Source organism: Elgaria multicarinata, chromosome 1 (genome assembly GCF_023053635.1).
Source record: "Elgaria multicarinata webbii isolate HBS135686 ecotype San Diego chromosome 1, rElgMul1.1.pri, whole genome shotgun sequence".
In the NCBI taxonomy this organism is placed as follows: domain Eukaryota; kingdom Metazoa; phylum Chordata; class Lepidosauria; order Squamata; family Anguidae; genus Elgaria; species Elgaria multicarinata.
Window position 1 is genome coordinate 207827349 of NC_086171.1, and position 20921 is coordinate 207848269.

Sequence of the window (20921 nt, forward strand, 5' to 3'; positions counted from 1 at the left end):
TTGTACTGTCCCCTGGAAGGCACTCTTTTTTTCTTTTTTTTCCCATTTAGTTCTTTTTTGCCACATTACTCCCTTGTTCCTCTTCTTGTCCTTTTTCCATTTTGCATCTGTGTGCTCCTTGCAAGCTCATTCATGTAGGAGCTACTGTATACTCGAGTGACCAGATACAAAAGAGGGCAGGGCTCCTGGAGCTTTAACTGTTGTGATGGAATTCCACCAGGTGCTGCATTGCGTAGAAATGACACCTGCTGACACCCCCCTTTTCTAAACAACTGTTAAAGATGCAGGAGCCCTGTCCTCATTTCCATAGGGTCACCCTACTCTAATAAGAATATGCGACAATAGCACCAGACTATTTCCTATTAGAGTGGATTCCTGCATTGAGCAGGGGGTTGGACTCGATGGCCTTATAGGCCCATTCCAACTCTACTATTCTATGATTCTATGTTTCTATTTTGGAACACAAGCAAAAAAATAAAGCCCCACCCGTGCCTGGAATCAAGTAGGGCAACACATTTGAATACGTAAATAGGATTGCATGTGTAACCATTGTAAAAAGTTCCTCCCCATTTCAAAGTTTCCTTCCAGTCAATGAAGCTGGGGAGCTCTTGTATATTGGTGTAGAATCCCAGTGTGTGTGAGAAGCCCAGGAGAGACCCATATGACTTGATTTCCATAAATGAATGGCCTTTCTCCTCCTTGTCCTCCTCCTCCTCCTCCCTTTTACTTGCAGAATTGACCTTACACCAGACAACACTCTGTGGGTTGGAGCTTGGTGGATCGGATTCCTGGGTGCAGGGGCTGGTTCCCTTTTGATTGCGATCCCCATCCTGGGTTATCCTCACCGCTTGCCAGGTAGGTGAAGAATGTCCCAACCAAGTTCATTCAGCTGAGCATTCTGTGGCCTTCTCAGGAGATTGGGTGGATGTTGAGTGGCAGGGAGTCTTGTAACTCTCCACTTCTTCCTATTATTTGAGTAATCCTACACACACACACACACACACACACACCCTGCAGCAGGGATGGTCAAAGACATTTTGCTGCCTGAGACAATGGACAAGATGGCGCCCTCTCCTATTCCATGTACGAAAGCCATGGGTTGGCCAATGAATGTTCTTCAACACTGGCAGTGAGATAACCCTCTTCCCCACACTGGAAGGTAGCAGGGGGCACGGAGCTCTGCTCCACCACTGTGTCCTGCTTGTGGGCTTCCCATATACAACCGGGTGACCGGTATGGGAATCAAACACTGGACAAGATAGGCCTTTGGTGTGATCCAGCACGGCTCTCCTTACCTGCTTAGATATTGCTGGTCGATTATTTTTTGACTGGTGGGTCAGAAATCAAGCAGGCCTAGATTGGTCTATGCTCAAGATTATGTTTTTTCCTATTGTGCCCCTTTTTGTGCAAGGGAAAGTCTTTGCAAGGTTTACAGTTATACATAGGAAGTTACTATACTAAACCAGCCCATTAATCCATATGCGTCATGAAATGTATGCTTTCAGGATCCCAGCGCTACATCGTCATGAGGGTTTCGGAAGCCCATCAGCTGAAGGACGGCAGCCACAAAACAGCCTCCGATCCTGATTTTGGAAAGACGGTGAAAGACCTGCCACGGTGAGCACTTCTGGTATCCCTGTCACTCAAGACAATTTGGAGGTGGTATCCAGTCCAACACACTGGCTCTTATATACCAAAGGGCCCACCTGAATAGAAATCTCTTTGCATGCTAGCAGAAGGACAACAGAGTGGAGGCTAACCTAGCTTCCCTCAGCAGGGACAGCTGACCAGCAGTCCAAGGCCATAGCTAGACCTAAGGTTTATCCCTGGATCATCCAGCGGTCAAATCTGTTCATCTAGGTGACACACAGGGGATCCAGTGCTCAGGCAGGGGCGAACCCTGGATGATCCCAGGATAAACCTTAGGTCTATCTGTGGCCTAAATGTAGTCCAGAAGCAGGAGTGGATTAAGAAGATAAGAAGAGCCTAGCTGGATCAGACCAACGGTCCGTCCAGTTCAGCACTCTGTTCACCCAGGGGCCAACCAGCTGTTGACCAGGGACCCACAAGCAAGACATGGGTACAGCAGTACCCTCCCACCCATGTTCCCCAGCAACTGGTGTACATAGGCATACTGCCATCTGATACTGGAGGTAGCATATAGCCATCAGGTCTAATAGCTATTGTTTGCCTTCTCCTCCAGGAATTTGTCTACCCCACTTTTAAAGCTATACAAATTGGTTGCCGTTACGACATGCAAACGGGCATAAAAACTGTAGATCACCATAAAAAAAAAATGCAAAAAGTTCCTGGAGTCTGGGAAAACCTACAGCTCGGCCCAGAAATGAAAACTGAGTCAGGCATGCCGTGGAACTCCACAAAGCAAAAAGACATCCCTACCCATAGGAAACCCCCAGGCAGGACATGAGGTCAGCAGCACCTTCTCAGCCAAGTTCCTACCCACTACATCTTGTGGTAGCAAATTCCATAGTTTAACTATGCACTGTGTGAAGAAGTACTTCCTTTTATCTGTCCTGAATCTTCATGGGATGATCCCATTGGGTTCTAGTACTTTGAGAGAGGGTGAAAAATGTCTCTCTATCCGCACTCTCCACATCATGCATAATTTTGTACACCTCTATCATGTTCCCCCCTTAGCCTCCTTTTTACCAAACTAAACCATCCTAGCTGTTGCAACCTGGCAGAGGTCATGAAGATCCAAGGCAGCAAGAACCAGCCCATTTAGGCCGTAGCTAGACCTAAGGTTTAACCCAGGATCATCCCGGGTTCGTCCCTGCCTGAGCGCTGGATGCCCTGTGTGGCACTTAGATGAACAGGTTTGACCCCAGGACAATCCTGGGATAAACCTTAGGTCTAGCTACGGCCTTAGGCAGCAGTATACATTGCTGAGGCTGAGGAGAAGCTACTTCTGAAGCGATGGCTTTATAGGCCTTGGTGGACAGGGGTCAGCTGACTGAGGGCATGTCTAGACAAGGCAATATCCCGGTGATTGTCCCGGGATCATCCCTGTGCATCCACATGATGCACAGGGCATCCCGGGAGCAGGGAAGGACAATCCCTCTCTTGGCCTAGGATATCGCCCTACCATTAAATTCAGATTTTTCCATGGTCTCGGGATGATCCCAAGACCGCAGAACATGTGGCCCGCTGAGGAGCCGAGACCCGGGTACGGGGCCTGCAGCTCCTCAGGAGCTCTGTGCCCATTGGGGGTGGGGTGGGGGAGCAGGAGGGCTTTTTTTAAAAAACAACAACTTTCTGACTAAAACAAAAAACAAAATGGCGGGTGCGATGTTCTCTTCCTCCCGGGACATTGCGCGCGTGTGTAGACGAGGGGGACGATCTCGCAATCATAAAATCACGAGATCATACCCCTCCTGCCTCCTCGTCTAGACATGTCCTGAGTGTTCAAGCAGGCTGGTACTGCAACCTCGATGTCGCCTCTGAAGCGCAGAACTCAGTCTGCCGGATTTGCAGTGGAAATAGAATGGTAGAAGAGGAGGACCAAAGATGTTGGTGCCTAGCTAATGAGAGCCCTAATGACATCCCCCACTTCATGCCAGTTGCTCACTGATCACATTTCATTGCTACTGGCCAAGTGGTGCCAAAGCTAGAGAGGGCTTAGGACCAGCATGGCCTCTACTGCTTGAAACGTAATGGCATTCACTGACAACTGGGCCTTACAGCCTAGCCAAATTGAAACAGATGTTTACAGAGAGCTGTTCTGAAGCCTACAGGAAGTTCTTTGAGGTCATGGCCACAGTCCAATGCAGAGTCACGCGTGCATTATGCACACCGATCCTAGTGGGCTTCAGCACATGTACTCCTGTGTTGGATGGCGGCCCGTATGTCTTGGTTGGCCGGGAGACATGCGTGGTTTATGCAGAATGGCTCGTTTGAAGACATTTCAGCTTAGTTACTGAGGGAAATTCTTGACTCAGTGCCACTTTCCAAGATTATGACTCACTTCTGCCATCAGGAAATTAAATTCCAAAACAGCATTTCAATGCCAGTCAGGGTCTGAACAACCTAATGAGAATGCGAAGAAAGCAGAGCATTAAACGTAAAGTTTGCTTTACTTTTCGCTTCAGGTTTACTTCAAGTGTTAATTCAGTAATCACACCAGTAATTTGCAAATTTTCTAGCTCCAGGGACCTTTCCCCCACCCCCTTCTCAATGACTTTCCTGCTGTCTGTCACAGAAGATTTTGTTTATTGTTTACTTATTTAAAGCATGTTTGCTCCACTCTTTATCCAAGAAAAAAGCTTCCCAAGTGGATTACAAAATACATGGCAGACAAAGAAAAATAGCGAAGAGGAAGGAAAAGGAAAAGAGCAAGCTCGGGCAGGAACCAGTTCTTAAAGGCATGGTTGTTATAATGACCACCTGGGATGGAAATGATTTAGGTAGCCTGATGGAATGGCTCCTCTTAGGTGACAGTTGAGGGAGGACCAAAGGCAACTGGTCTCTCAGAAGAGGCAACGGGCCTTTGCTTCTCTTCTCCCCAGCTCGGCAGTGTGATGGATTTTTGACAGGTGTTCTAGAATTTTACATTCAAAACATGTACCCTGACTGTTCTTTGGTAGGGTGACCATATGAAAAGGAGGAAAAGGGCTCCTGTATCTTTGACAGTTGTATTGAAAAGGGAATTTCAGCAGGTGTCATTTGTATATATGGAGAACCTGGTGGAATTCCCTCTTCATCACCACAGTTACAGCTGCAGGTGCCCTGCCCTCTTTTAAATCTGGTTACTCTAATATAGCTCCTGCAGCTTTAACTGCTGTGATGAAGAGGGAATTTCCCCAGGTTCCCCATATATACAAATGACCCCTGCTGAAATTCCCTTTTCTATGCAACTGTTAAAGATACAGGAACCCTGTCCTCCTTTTCATATGGTCACCCTATCTTTGGGCCTTGCTGTCATCCCTCATTAACTGCATGTGCATCCTGGTAGAACGTAATAATAATAATAATAATAATAATAATAATAATAATAATAATAATAATAATAATAATAATTTGTTACCCGCCTCTCCATCCAGATCGAGGCGGGGTACAACATAAATGCAAATGCCATAAAATACATATAATTAAAACATTTAAAACTAATACATTATTAAAAGCAGCACATTATTAAAAGGCATCTTAAAATTCAACCGGGTAGGCCTGCCGGAAGAGATCAGTCTTTTATAGCTTTCTTAAAATCCGGAAGACTGTTAAATTGACGAATCTCTCCCGGCAGGTCATTCCATAATCTGGGAGCGGCAGAGGAAAAGTTCCTCTGGGTAATAGTTGTCAGCCTTGTTTTTATTGACTGGAGTCAATTCTTCCCAGAGGACCTGAGTGTGCGGGGCGGATTGTACGGGAGAAGGTGATCTAGTGGGCACTTGCCATGATTTACCTAGTAAGAGTTAAGTTCCCCACTTTCCGATAACCTTCACTTCTGAAAGGACTATTGTACCATGTATCTTATACTGCTAATTTCTTGTCTCGAATGGATAGAGAAGGGAAACAGTACTCAGCACAGTGGCACAAAGCACGAAAGTAACATTTTAGAACACAACTAGTTTTAGAACACAATTAGTTTCTCACCAGCTAGTGCATTCGTGCGTCACACACATCTCCGAGAAACACATCTCTATCGTTACAGAACATCACAAGAAGTCCAGGACGAGGTCAATCTCCAATCAGTTATTTCTCAAGTTCATGACCAAGAATTTGATACTGTCTTTCTTTTCCCAGCGTGCAGATTCCAACGCAGCTGATGAAACTGCACATGAGAAATCAAGTGCTGAACATTTATACACAAACAAGGGGAGCTGCAACAAACTGTTGCAGCGTGGAATGCTTCTGCTCAGGGTTCCAACCACTCCATTCCATTGTCCCATCGCCTTCCCAACAGTCAGTTGCTGTAGCTAAAATCACACATTTCCAAGTTAACCATTTCCATGCATCATTCCTATTGAAATCTTAAAGTGCTCGATTTTTCTGAGTTGTACCCACCCAACATTTTATGGAATGTGCCAAAATATAATGCCCAAAGCTATTAAGATTGATCAGCTGATGGAATTATACATTTAAAAAATCTATATTTGTCCAAGTGGATCCATCTTGCATATCACTTCTTTGGCCATTCTGCTACAGCCGGGACAGGAAAGATTTTTCATGGGTAAATCCTTAGTACGTAGCCTCAGTGCAATGTTTTAGTATGTATTACTGTGCTGGCTCAGGAAGCTTTTGGCCTCATCCTCTGGATCAGTTTACTGATGCAATGTGCCTTCATGGGTCAGGACCTGTGTTGTCGATTTCATTGGTGATGGGGTGGAGATGAGCAAAGGTGTCCATGAAGTTGTATAAGTAAGAGATTGAACTCAGCCCAGACGAAATCCCACTGAATTTGAATAAACCTGACTGGTCTTAGTATTATTTAGTATTACCCGGTCACTACGTTCAACATCTAAGGTCCTCCTCCGGGTGCCTACTCCAAGAGAGGCTCGGAGTGTGGCAACGAGGGACAGGGCCTTTTCGGTGGTGGCCCCCAGACTATGGAATGATCTCCCTGACGAGGCTTGCCTGGCACCAACGCTGCTATCCTTCCGGCGCCAGGTTAAGACTTTCCTCTTTGCCCAGGCATATGGCAGCACATCTTAATCACCCACATGTTTAGTTTTTTAACGGTTTTTAATGTTTTATGTGTGTATGTTCTGTGTTCTAGAATTTTAAATTTTGTATAGTTGTTTTTATCTCAATTTTAGAATTTCTGTAAACCGCCCAGAGAGCCCTGGCTATGGGAGCGGTATATAAGTGCAATAAATAAATACATAAATAAAATTTATTTATGTATTTATGTATTTATTGCATTTTTATACTGCCCAATAGCCAAAGGTCTCTGGGTAGTTCACAGAAATCAAAACTACTCAAAGTATAAAACAAACAGTATAAAAGCATCACATAAAATACACTATGAAAGCACAACCAGGATAGTATTTGAGAGAGGAACAGATAATTGGGACCATCTTGGCTCCCCAAGGCCCTTTCTGTACCCAGAAAAAAGGGTCACAGCTGGAACCATTTTCTGAAGGAAAATACACAAGTGATTGCCACATGTCAGATGTGCTGAAATAGTTTTTGGCACTCACCCGATCAAAGGTTTATCTGTGCCTTATGTTGACCGGGTACTATTTAATCATTTGTGCCAATATTTCCCCAGATATTGATGTCAAGCTAACTGGTCTGTAATTCTGTGGCAGGGTCGGGAGTGTCTTCCATTCTTTAACACTAGGAATTATATTCGTCATGCTCTAGTTTTCTGGTAGAACATCAGTATTTTATAAACTCTCACATAAAAGTGTCAGAGATTCTGAGATTTCCCAATAGAAGACTGAGGCCATTGCTAGACCACGGGTTAGTGCGGTGCGAGGCCCATACTTGTCCCTGTGCGTCCAGATGACGCACAGGGGACCCCGGCCTCAGCCAGGACTCAAGCCACCCTGGCACCGCGCTAACAGGAACCGCTTGTAGCGCGGTTCTTCCCACGGTCCCGGCCTCAGGTGGGGCTGAGCCTGGGACCGCAGGCGTGTGGACTGGTCCACCGCTTTTCCCGGCTACCGCACTTACGCACGAGTAGCTGGGGAAAGCGGCAGATGGGCCGCAGCACTCCTGCCGCCGCTGAGTCCCCGGCATCCATTTCCTGCCCCCCCATGTCCCCGGCCTGTGATGGCCTCTGCCGCCGAGTCCCCGGCCTGTGATGGCCTCTGCCGCCAAGTCCCCAGCCTGTGATGGCCTCTGCCACCGAGTCCCCGGCCGGGGGACATGGCAGTGTTGGCCATCACAGGCTGGGGACTCGGTGGCAGAGGCCATCACAGGCTGGGGACATGGGGGGGTGAAAAACAGAGGCCGGGGACATGGGAGGGAATTGCAGGTGGGGGGGAGGAGAACGGGCCGTGGGACTGGACATCGCGGGGGGGCTGGGGGGGAAGGAGAACGGGCCAGGGAGGGGAGATGGAGACTTTAAAAAACAACAACTACCTACCTGTCCTGGCTCCTGCGCTGCTGCTGCCTCTTTTTTAAAAATAAAATAAAAATGGCGGCTGCGCCGGCTCTCCTCCAGAGTTCGTCGCAGCTCCCATCTGAATAAGGGCGAGATCTTGCATTATTCCTAACGCGAGATCTCCCCTCCTCTCCTCCGGATTATCAGGTAGGTCTAGCAAGGCCCCAATAGAACACAGTTATGAAACAGAAGAGAGGGTAGAAAAGAACGGATGGGGAGCCAGTATGATGTAGCATAGCGTTTCCCAAAACAATAAACCCCAGATGTTTTGGATTGTAACTGGGTGTGTAAGAGAAATTAGTTTCAGTTTGTTTTTGATTAGGGGTTTATCCAATTCGCACCTTCCGGACTGAACAGGGACTCAGACATAATCCACTATTGAAATCTATACATTTCCAAGTCTGCAGTGTGATTTGCAAACCACCACAAATGTGTTCGACAGCATGCACACATTTCAAAGGTGCTCATGAAAGAAATGCATGCTTTTGAAAAATGTGTACCAATATGTTTTAATCAATGGGAGATAACATATACAATTCATGTGCACATTTGAAAAAAATATTACACATGAAAATAATCTCTTCCCATCTGACCTACTTCACAAGGTTGTAGTAAGGAAAAAGGTGGACCATGTGCACCATCCTACGCTCTTCAGAGGAAAGACAGGATTAAACATCATAAGAAATGGGGAGGGGGAACTATTCCAAGAAATTAGGGGGAATCAGATGGCTATGAAGGAGAGAGACTAGAATGATCAGGAAATGCATTGATGAAAAGATTACAGTGAAATAAAATATAGGAGTAGAATGAACTTCACACATTGCTGAAGGTGAGCTTGTTTCATCTCGCTTGTCACCATTCTTGTTTCCTTGTGCCCTTGGATCCTGCAGGTCAGTACTGCTGCTATTGAAGAACCCAACCTTCATCTTCCTTTGCTTAGCTGGAGCAACCGAGGCTACACTCATTGCTGGGATGTCCACCTTTGGGCCAAAGTTCCTTGAATCCCAGTTTAGCTTAAGTGCCTCGGAAGCAGCAACCTTGTTTGGTAAGAAAACCTTCCTTGAGAGATGCTTTTGGTGGCTTCCAGGTTCTTGAAATTTGGGGTGTGGTTATTTACTGCAGTTCTTTGTCATTATTCCGCCCCCCTCAAAATAATTACGTCCAGATTTGTTTAAACTCTTCTGTTGGAGCAAATGTCACGTCATTCAAAGGGCAATTACTTAATAATCCCCTTTGCAACAGGGGTGTTGAACCTCTTGCAGCCGGAGGGCCGAAGTCAGCTTCAGAGAAACTTTTGGGGGCTGCATTCCACTGGTGAGCGGAGCAAAAGGGGTGGGGCCAAGACATCAACAATACCAGCATATTTTAGCTTAAAGCTCTAAAATCCACTAAAGGCTTTGGAGAGGTATTTCAACCTTTTAGAATGGGGGCGGGGGAAACGGCACGAAAGCTGGGAAACCACCCAATGATTGATGGTCAGGGGGAAAGGGGCGTGGTCATCCGGGGGAACCCTGGAAGGCTGGATGGAGACCCCAGGGAGGGTGGATTTGGCCTCACCATGAGGTCCTGTGCTCTTGCCATGTGTCATTCAAACTCAATGACTTATACTGAGATGTTTAGGGATGAGTAGGGATGTCAGAAAAATCCTCCATGGATTAAAATGACTTCAGATTTCTATGAATCCAATCCCTGGATTCCATAGCAGACTTGGGTTTTCCAAGTTGCGCTGATTCCGGCAGGATCTACACTACGACTTATAACAGTTTATAAGGGTTATGACAACTGTTCAGGCCCAAGACCCATTACATATACTGTTTTCATAACGTTTTTAAAGTGTTATATCCTGCTTGGTGTAGATCGGGCCCTAGTCATTTTGTGGATCAAATAAAAAATATATACTTTCCAGAATTGTTTGCAAATTTAGTTCCACAAAATTATTATTATTATTATTATTATTATTATTATTATTATTATTATTATTATTTCAAAAACACTGACTGAAAGTGTGCAGTCCCCCCCCATAGGTTAAAGTGTGAACATGTGGATGGAGGTTTTTGCACAAATGCACATTTCTGGGAGTGCACATTTGTACAAGTGTGCACTTTCCAATTAAACAATTTACGCCTATAATTTTGCAGAAATGGCGTTAGTTGTGGCGCCCATTTTGCACAAGTGGTGATCTCTGTAATATTTATACCTGTGTTTTTTGCGCAAAATGGTGGCTCACGGGGAAAAGAAATGTCGTGAGCACCCACGGACCATCTGGCGGTTCAGTCCGCACACCCACCAGGGTCAGGTAGCTGGTGGGAGTCTGGTGAGCAGACCCTGAACAAGACGAAGGGGAGTTCATCCATCCCTACCTTAATGACATCTGTGAACTTGCCCCTCTCTTCTTCTTTGTCAGGCTACCTCGTGGTTCCAGCAGGAGGAGGAGGCACATTCCTGGGAGGGTTCATTGTGAACAAATTTAAGCTGCGTTGTTCAGGGATCATCAAGTTCTGCTTGTTTTGCACCATGTCGAGTCTGCTGGCGATCTTCATCTTTTTTATTGATTGCCCCAATATGCCCATGGCTGGAGTAACACAGATGTATGACAGAAGGTAGGCACTATCATAGCGCTCTCGCTCGCTCTCCTTGCTGAAACTGGTGCTCCTGAAGATGTGGCAGAGGGGAAGCAGATTACGAACTCTAGCGATTGTTCAAATATGCAGGGCAAAAGCTACCCAAAACACGATCTCGAATAAGGTAGAGCAGAGGTGTTGAACCTCTTTCAGCCCGAAGGCTGGATTCCATTTTTGGAGAAGTTTTGGGAGGTCTGCATTCCGGTGGTGGGTGGTGCCAAAGGCATAGAGGTGGGTCCAAAATATAAAAAAGTATTGGCCATAACTAAGCCTTTGGGAAAGGGGGAAAACTGGGCAAAAGCCAGGAAAATGATCAGTGATGGTGGAAAAAGGTGGTGGAAAACCTGGAGGGCCGGATTGGGACCCCAGACCTGAGGTTCTGCTCTCCCTCATGTAGAGCCTCACATTTCTACTACAGTTTTCCTGTTGCTAGTAATCCATATAATATTTAATATCCCTATAACATTCAATATCCAATTTAATATTCCTTACTATTTATCACATTAAGACTGAAATACCAAGTACACTTACTAGGAAGTCCTATCAAACACAGTGGAGTTTACATCCATGTAAACACATTTAGAATTGGGCTGCATGTTGCTTTTGGAGAGTCAATGTACCACCGGGAACCAACTCCTCCTTTGCAACTCATAATTCTTTTTCACTCCTTCTAAAGAACAGCCAAAAAAAGAGGAAATGATGGTGGTGGGGCCACTGATGAAAGCCACCCAAGGGCTGGCCCCACGCTTGGGGTCGTAGCCAGGATTGGATCCCCTCCTATGCCAGTGGGGCCCCTGGTAGATCAATCCAGTGGTGGTGGGTCACTAGTTGGTGCTCGACAGCCGCCATTTTTAATTACTTCACAATGCCCCAGAGCAGCGCTACATCTGGGGCATTGTGGGAAATTAAAATGGTGGCTACCTAGTGCTGAGCAGTGGGAGAAAAAGGTACAGGGTGGCCCAGGACAGGTGTCAATAGTGGGTGCTGTCCAGGGATGTCTCATGCTAATAACAGTACTGGGTTGACCCAGGTATTTACATACCTCCTAGTTCTGTGCCCCATTGTTGGGAAGCTGAGCCTTCCACAGTGTCTCCAAGAGCACAAATCTCATAGAACTAAGGAGACTATTTCTTTGCTAATTGTATGTTTTGTTCAGCGTCTTGCCTGAAGGCCACCTCAACCTGTCGGCCCCCTGCAATGTGGGATGTGATTGTCTGCGAGAGGCGTACAGTCCCGTGTGCGGAAATGACAACATCATGTATTACTCCCCTTGCCACGCCGGATGTAAGAACGTATCAACCAGCCGTGATGGTGGGAAAAAGGTGTGTCCTGTGGAGAAGTTCCGTCCTCACCAATGTGCCGTTGTGCTGGCACCAAAGCCCTGCTGATGTTTAGCTGGGCTTGAAACTGTGCTAAAATGATCTGTGGGCATAGGGGAAGACTTACAGTAAACTCTCCCTTGAATATATGTGTATTTTCTAGTGCTGTGCCGAATCCTGCCCCTATTTTCAGGAACTTTTCTCTCTCCCTGCGAAAGAGGCGTTGTTTCTTCTGCTTCTTTCACAGGGAGGGGGAGAATTTCAGAGATTTTTCTCCTTGGCCAGTGTTTCCACATGGGCTCTCCCACACTAGAGGCCTTCAAGAGGCAGCTGGACAGCCATCCGTCAGGTATGCTTTGAGGTGGATTCCTGCATTGAGGAAGGGGGTTGGACTCGATGGCCTTATAGGCCCCTTCCAACTCTAATGTTTGATGATTCTAAGGAGGTTCTCCAAGGTTTCACATGGGTCTTTCCAAGCCTCAAGTGAAGATGCCTCACTCTGCTGTATGTGTAGGCCAAATTTTAGTGATTCCTGGGGAAGAGGAGGAATGTCCCTTTCTTGCTTAGCTCAGAGAGCAATCCTATGGCCCCTTGACAGCATCTAGCTCCCTGCCCTCTCCACCTCCCCCTTGCAGCTGGCACAGAAAGGGCCCCACCGGTTGCCTCTCCAAGCTTGCAGATGTGACCGCAGAGAGGACAGAAAGGGGGCGGATCTATGGGCAGGGAGGGGAAGCATAGATACGAGCTTATCCCCAGCCTCCTTCCATTCCCCACCACAACGCCCTTAGGTAGACGGGCAAAAGCGCCTCTCTAGCAGAGCAGGAGAAGCATGGCAGCAGTGATCTCCTCCATGCTCCTCCCATTCTGCCCAGGATGCCCATCAGCCTCCAAGTTTGGAATGCACATCACTCAGGTAGACCCTAATCGCTTCATACGTTGTGAGGATTGCACCTTCCGTCTCCTATAGTCCAATATCAAAAGCATTAAGCCTATATACACCAGTTTCTGGGGAACATGGGTGGGAGGGTGCTGTTGTACCCTTGTCCTGCTGGTGGGTTCCAGATCGACAGCCGGTTGGCCACTGGGTGAGCAGAATACTGGAGTAGATCGATCCGTGGTCTGATCCAGCACGGCTCTTCTTAATTATTTATTTAAAACATTTATATCCCGCCCTATATCATTAAGATCTCAGGGCGGCGTACAGATAAAAACATACAGTATAAAACAATAGATATGCACAGTTAAAAACAAATTAAACCATGATCCAAGTTAAAACAATCTATAATTTAAAAGCAGTAAAAGCAGTTAAAACAATATGCCAGTGAGTTTAACCATCACAGGCTTTGTTAAAAAGCCATGTTTTTACTTGGCTTCGAAATGCAGTCAATGTTGGTGCCAATCAGGCCTCCAAGGAGAGGGCATTCCACAGTCGGGGTGCCACCACAGAGAAAGCCCTCTCCCTTGTCCCAACATAGCGTATATGTTGCATTGGTGGGATGAGGAGAAGGGCTCCTCCAACAGATCTAAGGTCTCGGGCAGGCATATATAAGGAGAGGTGCTCTCTCAAGTATCGAGGTCCCAAGCCATTGAGGGCTTTAAACGTCATTACCAACACCTTGAGTTCCGACCGGAAGCGTATAGGCAGCCAGTGCAGTTCCTTTAAGACCGGTGTTATGTGGTCTCTGTAAAATGTACCCGCCAGCAGTCTAGCTGCTGCATTTTGCACTAGCTGCAACTTCCGCGTCGTCTTCAAGGGCAGCCCCACGTAGAGTGCATTGCAGTAGTCTAAGCGGGAAGCTACCAGTGCATTCTTTGCTAGACAATTTCTTCCGATGCACTTTCTCCCTGCCATCTATATTGGGGGTTTGTTCTGCAGGGCTCCCCCCCCCCGGGGGTGGGGGAGGTGTAGGTAATGTTGCATCCTGGCAGCATGTGGACTTCTTCTAAATTGGAACTGCTGCTGTTGTTTGCTTGTCTAGGTTTACCACGAGTGCAGCTGCATTCTGGAACGTGCTCCTCCTGCATCTAGCTTTGCGACAGCAGGAAAGTGTACATCCTCCTGCGAGAAAAGGTCCCTCCTGCTGCTTTTCATGTTCATTGTCATTCTCTTCACATTCCTAAGCAGTATTCCTGCTCTGACAGCTACTTTACGGTAAGCCACCGGAACGAGACTTCATCCCTCAAAGCTTATCCGAGAAGACCGATTTGGCTTGCCACCTAACTACAATGTCCCACCGCTTTGCTGGGATCAAGTTCGCAAATTTCTTCACATTCCGTCTTATCATTAGCTACAAGTCCAGGTGTTCTGCTTAATTTGAAAGCTGAAACTTTCAGAATGTCTTGGGCAAATGATTTATGTTCCTTTTGTTCTGGTGGACCGGCATGGCCACCCCGACATTAATCCATCGTAGTTCTAAACAAATAATATTACAGATGCATTTGAATATTTAACATCAACCAGATAATTGTGTCCTTAATTGTTGGGGCCCACAGTTTGGTGGTATTACAGGATGCAGAATTACAGATTGCTCTGCTGAAAATAACTTCTAAATGTCTATTTTATGCATCCTAGGTGTGTCTCGGACAGGCAGCGGTCATTTGCTCTAGGAATCCAGTGGATTGTAGTGAGGACACTAGGTATAGTATGCAACCATTGATAATCAATTCTTTACATAGTTCTTCTTCAGCCTGAATCCATGTAGCTTGTGGACAGGTTCTGGAAGCGTATAGCAGTGCAAAGACCACAAGAAAGTGCCTTAGGCAGCAGCTGCCATATTGTGGCTTGACATTTCATATGCCACAGCATACTTGATCAGATAAACTAAGTAACTAGCAGAGGCTTCCTTCTAAACTGGAATATGAGGACAGAGTCCAGTGTCTAGGCTCTTCCTTACAGAGGGAGGGAGCAGCAGATAGATCCAGGGGTTTTATGAATTGGTTTCAGGGCCGGCTCTACCATTAGGCAGAGTGAAGCAGCCACCTCAGGATGCAGAAGCTAGGAGGCAGCATGAAGGTCTTGGCGGTGGCTTGCTCTGCACCACCTAAGTGAGCCTGTTGCCTTCAGGTGCAGTGCAGGATGCTGCCCCATAGTCAGTGTTGAAGACAGATTTGTCTGTCAGTCCAGACAGCTTTTGTAGATGGAATGGGAGACTGTGCCATCTTGTCCTTTGCCCCCGGCAGCAAAATGTTTCGGGCCTCCCAGAATTAGTTTCATTAAATCATGATACAGCCAAATCAGTTTCCACAGGAGGGCAGGAAGCATTGCCCTTACTCTGAATAACTCTGAATTGGTTTTGTGACATCTTCATGTAGTGAAATTTGATTGGCTACATAGCCTTGTGGCGTTATTACATTCATGATGTGATTGCTGATTGGCTGGGGTCTGTCAAGGTCATAGGGATGGGAGAACTCCCTTGTGTCATGTTTGTGCTCTGCTCACCAGGCTCCTGCTGGTTGCTTGACCCTGGTGGATCTGGAGGGTTAGCTGCCAGACGGTCTGCAGGTGACCCCGCAACTTTTCTCCCCACAAACCATGATTTTGTGCAAAATTGCAGGTGGGAACATTTTCAGAAATCACAATTTGCACAAATTCACAAGCGTAAATGGTGCAATTTGTGCAAAATCGCATGTGTAAAAGACCCTTTACGCTGCATTTTTGCACAAGATGCACTGTTTATGGCCACAAATTTGCACAAATCAAGATTTTTGTCAATGTTCCCACCCACAATTTTGCGCAAATGTGGATTTGTGCAAATATGCATTTGCGCAAATCACGATTTGCACCCACCCACACAATGATGGGTGGTACCATAGCAGTGTGTGGCCCATTGTGACCATGCGAAGCTGAACATATATCACGAGCTGTCATAGTGTACCATCCACTGCTCTGGAAAAGCTAAGCCATGGAGATCTCCATAAATTGAACCGGTCAAATCTGGGGATTGGGACGTTTCACTGTCACTGTATTTCCGGTGAGCATGATTGGCATTTTGATGTGTTACACATCTGAACAGAGATCCCTGTGTTAGGTTAAAGATGAGCAGACTGGAAATTTTCTTCATCCAAGAATTACAATGTGTGTTATTATTCAAGGGTGTGTGCTTGTGCGTACGTAAAACATTAATCTTGGAATTGTATTTATAAAGATACCATAAAATGTTCTAAGCAGCTATTGTGTAAGTGTCCCCTAGTGATAATTTTCATGCAATTACTGGAGCTGACCTAACCGCCAAAGACAGGGCCTTTCTGAACAAATCTGCCTTCAACAAATACAGCAGAAACCATCCCACTGAGTTCCATGAAATCTGGATTTTCAGATATTCTAGATGTGCTTTGGGAGGGACGTAATGAGCGTGAGTTCCATATTTTTTGGCAGCAAATCTTTCTCATTTCTGTCTTTGTCTAGGTGGCATTCCAGGACCAATTGCTTTTGGGTCAATGATTGACAAGTCGTGTCTCCTCTGGCAGAACCAGTGTGGTGAACAAGGTTCTTGCTACGTCTACCAGAACTTTGCCATGAGTCGATACACCTTGTTTGCTGGACTTTTATACAAAGTAATCCCAAATTTTCTTTCTCTCCCTCCCCTTTTTAATTAACTTTAGCTGAGGGCTTTTCCAGCTCTCTGTTCCATGAGGTCGGGTCACTTGGTCTAGTTGAACACTAATCCCACTGGCCAAAAAATAAAGCCTATTTCTCTCTGGGGTGGTGAACCCATGTCTGGACTGTACCAATTCACAATGTTCCCGGGGCTCGCAGGATTGATTATTCCTCCTTATAAAACTAAATAGGCCCTAGTCTAGCCTCACTGACGAGCTAGTTTTCTGGGTGCAAGGCATTTTTGAGTAAGGCAGAGCCTTACAGCCCAAATATGCTTTATAACCTAAGTGACTACCAAGCCCAAGCAATGCACTGTGGTTTGTGTGATGAATGGGACACCAAATGGTTCATTGGGAGGAGATCCTAGTTCAAAACTTGGCCAGCCAACTAACCTAGATGGCTAGGAGCATATATTTATCCCGGCTTTCCAGTGCAAATGTGCTAATCCAAGCTGCTTAAAACAGCTAAAATAATTCATTTAAAGAGATAGGTGAAAACAGCCTTCCCTGACCTGGTGCTTCTCCCCCTGATGGTTTGGACTTCAACTCCCATCAACCCCAGTCAGCATGGTTAGGGATGCTGGGAGTTGTAGTCCAAAACATCTAAAAGGCACCAGGTTCACAAAGGTTGGGTTGAAATTAAATTTGCTATAGAAAACCTTTGTCTACCTTACAAGCCAAGTCTGCCAGAGTAAAAAAATCTTCCGTGACTAACGAAAAACGGCAAGGGAGTGGGCGCTTTCCTTCATGGGGCACGGTGTTCCATAGAGAGCTTCGGCTATTGGGCGTTATAAAAATGAAATAAATAAATAAATAAATAAATAAAAATAACCGCGCTATGGCCACTGAGAAGACTGTCTCTTTCTTCTACTACTCTGCCATAGTTCTGCAATAAGCAGGACTTGGAGAAGAGCCCCTCCATCATTTCTGGTTCAATAGCTGAAATGTTAGAAACCACATATTGGAGATTAAGGACACAAGACTGTCCTTGGTGGATTAAACCATAGCCATTACAATAGTGGCCAGTTAGATCAGTGGTTCCCAAACCTTTTCAGGTCACCGCCCCTTTGGTTCCACAAACTCATGCCCAGTGCCCCCTACCCTACACTATAAAAATCATTATTCAGAATAGTGGTTTTCAACAACCCACTAAGGAAGATAATAACAATAACATTCAAAACATTAACAATTAATTGAATATTTATTCAAAATCCGAAGCACCCGCTGCAGCGCCGCAGGCTTGCCGAGGGAGGGAGGGAAAAGAGAACGAACGCCTCTGTTTTGCAGCCAGCGTGGCGGGGCACACTAAGCAGGTTATATCTCTTCATTAGTGTCTTGGTGGGTTTGAAACATTTCAATTCACTGTTAAAAGGACTCTTCTTAAACAGTATTAAATTAATACATGTGTGGCTTCTTCCCCTATATGGCTTGGGACCAAACTACCTTCTCCCATAAAAACGTCCCTGGGTTTTAAGACCTTCTGGAGAGGCGGTTTTCGGAAAATACCACCTCGAGCGCCCCCCTGCCGCTCTTTTGCTTCTTAGCACCCCCCTATGCAATTCCACCGCCCCCAAGGGGGCAGTACCATCCACTTTAGGAACCACTGAGTTACATACTTCTAGGAAACTAGCAAGTGAAGCCAGAAAATGACATCTGCCCCACTGACGTCAGAGTCACCAGTTCCTGCACCGATTGCAATTACTTGGAAGTTATTGAGATAGCCAAATGGGCAAGGCCAGAATGAGCTAGACCTAACTTGGAAGCATTTATACTGAAGCTTGACCAGGAGGAAGCAGTGAGTGGTGCTATGGTGAAAGGTGGGGGAGTAATCCAATTCTTTACGGCCTTGGGTGGCCAACCAAGATGGGCAATGGATCACACAGCTCAGGTGATCTTTATTTTTGGTCCTGCCCAGGACAAGTGGAAATGGTGCACAGCTGAAAGGTTCACAAACCCAACATCTTGGTTTCTTGCAGGTGATGGGATCCTTCTTCTTCCTGCTTGCCTGCATGCTCTACAAACCACCTCCTCCTGAATCCTTCCCAGGAAGCTCGGATGCTTCTGAAAATGGCAACTGTGACCCCCCGGAGAAAAAATGTCCACATCAATCTCAAGACAATGTATAGCACTTTGAATGCGACAAGTGACTTTCACACGCCTTCCAAGATACTGTGTCAAAAGAAGATGTATTAGCCTCTTCTTGTTAATGATTGATTCAGTTTTGTTCCTTTTTCTTTTCCCCTTCCAGGAAGAATGATTTAATGAAGTTCAGTTATAATTTAGTATTTTATGAGCAGCAAAAGCACACTGCAAAACCTGTGCATTGGCCTTTTCACCTCCGGATGAGGGTGTCACCAGAACTTTGGAGCTTTCCCCCAAAGCGATGGATGGAAATGCAAGGACTTCGGAGAGAAAGATGCTGCATCTCGAATTATTGCCATATTTGAGTGCTGCCATTTTCAAGTGGAGTGCCACCATCTTAAAAAATAATAATCAAGATGGCAGCACCAAAGGGGCATGCGGATATGGTGTCCTGGTTTGCCCAAGTGAGGGACAATCACTTGTCGAGGTGTCTTAAGCTTGCATTTCGACACTGTTTCAGCCTGACCTCAGAATACCACAAAGTTGTGTGGCATTAATTTTACCAACATCACAGTATTTATTTAAAGAAGGGCTAAACATAGCTTCAGACCATTCCTGTTTAAAGCACTTAAAAAGGCAACCAGCCAGCAGGCCATCTACTCAAGCTGCCACAAGTCTCCTCTAGAGTAAATGAGATTGGGTTGGTCCATTCTTCCTCGTTGTCAGGACGTTCTGATGTCTTTCTTGAGGCCTGTTTCTTTTTCTTCTTCATCATCACTTGATGGCTGCAGCATGCTGGTGACATGCATTTGTAAATCAACCATCGCAGCTCAAATACCACACCACAAGGCGCCTCAAGCGATGGAAGCCATTCTTCGTACATTCAGCTGTGAATCCGTGAGTGTGATAACTCACCAAGTGATGAGTATGCATGCGAGAATCAGCCATTTCTGACCTTTGACAAGCCTCTTGCCAGCACAACTCCTGTCCTCTGTTTCCTTTTCCAGCTCTTTGTTGTATTGATTTTGTTCTTTGTGCACCATCGCATGGACAGTCTCACCCCCGTCCATACAACAAGCCACCATTTTGCAACAAAAAAACAACAACCCACAGTGCTTGGGTTTTTCCATCAAAGTAATGTTGTGTAAATGTCAGTCATAAAGGGGCCATTTCAGGAACATTACTTCCATAGAATCATAGAATCATAGAATAGCAGAGTTGGAAGGGGCCTACAAGGCCATCTAGTCCAACCCCCTGCTCAATGCAGGAATCCACCCTAAAGCATCCCTGACAGATGGAAAGCCGAGCCGGCATTCACACACGCACACAAATAGCAGCTCAGCGGGGGGAATAGGTGGCCACTGGGCCATTGTGGACCACACTGGCTTGGCGAACAGGTCTGCTAAAGACACAGAGGCTTGGCTGAATGGGGTTCAGGAGGCCAAGTGGGGGGACTCCACCAGACCCAAGCCCCCCCCCCCCCGATTCCCACATCATCCCTACTTCACATGATGGCTTCTCACACCCTGTAACATTTACCCAGAAGCACAGGAAGCACCCCAGGCAAGGCAGATCTCCCAAACTGCTCTGTATGCAAGAAAATGTCTTAATACAGGTTGTCCACTGATACGTTGCCTGGGTTGTTGGAGTTGGTATCCTGTTCCCATTGGGACCAGCTTTATTTCTTCTGCAGTGGAAGCCCTAATAATGTCCATCTGTTGCTGTAGTTGACACAGAGTTCGCCCCCTGATATGCGTGTGGTAGGCTCTAGAATCTGCCCACGTTGGGGGACTCTCTTCAGGCTCAGACTGTACACTTGTTCAGGGTTGACAAGACGTGTTACAACAAATCCCTTCCTCTCACATTTGTGCAGTCATATTTTTGACTTTTCATTCCTCTGGAATTTAGGGCTTCTGCCACTACCAAAGAAGTCCTCCAATTTCAAAATGGGTTGTGTTCCTAAACAGGACCCTAACCAGCATGTGGCATCTTGGACAGCTGTCAAGAACTTGGCAGGGTCTGCTTCGATGCCTCAGCTGAACGCCCCATCCACCCTGACTTTAAGTGCTCCAATCAGGGTCAGGCAGCTGGGTCTGGGAGCCATCACTTCAGTTTCCCACAATACAGCATTGCTGAGTGCATAGTGGGAAATTAAAACAATAGCTCCAAGCCCTCTGCTGCCCAGTGCTAATGGGAGGGTTTCCTCACCAAAATGCCCTCCTAAATACCTGGGTT

At 46.3% G+C, this 20921-nt stretch overlaps 1 protein-coding gene across 1 annotated transcript in view; it reads left to right on the forward strand.

Annotated features, from left to right (window-relative positions):
- The window catches only part of SLCO4A1 (solute carrier organic anion transporter family member 4A1), a 29714-nt gene extending 10954 nt beyond the window's left edge, over positions 1 to 18760 (forward strand). The window contains exons 3-11 of the mRNA XM_063120829.1: positions 734 to 855; positions 1506 to 1617; positions 8959 to 9113; positions 10473 to 10668; positions 11846 to 12011; positions 13988 to 14160; positions 14581 to 14645; positions 16414 to 16562; positions 18581 to 18760. Coding sequence (XP_062976899.1) covers positions 734 to 855; positions 1506 to 1617; positions 8959 to 9113; positions 10473 to 10668; positions 11846 to 12011; positions 13988 to 14160; positions 14581 to 14645; positions 16414 to 16562; positions 18581 to 18730 — 1288 coding nt within the window. The 3' untranslated portion in view covers positions 18731 to 18760. The remainder of the gene's footprint in view (positions 1 to 733; positions 856 to 1505; positions 1618 to 8958; positions 9114 to 10472; positions 10669 to 11845; positions 12012 to 13987; positions 14161 to 14580; positions 14646 to 16413; positions 16563 to 18580) is intronic.
- Positions 18761 to 20921: the final 2161 nt, after the last annotated feature.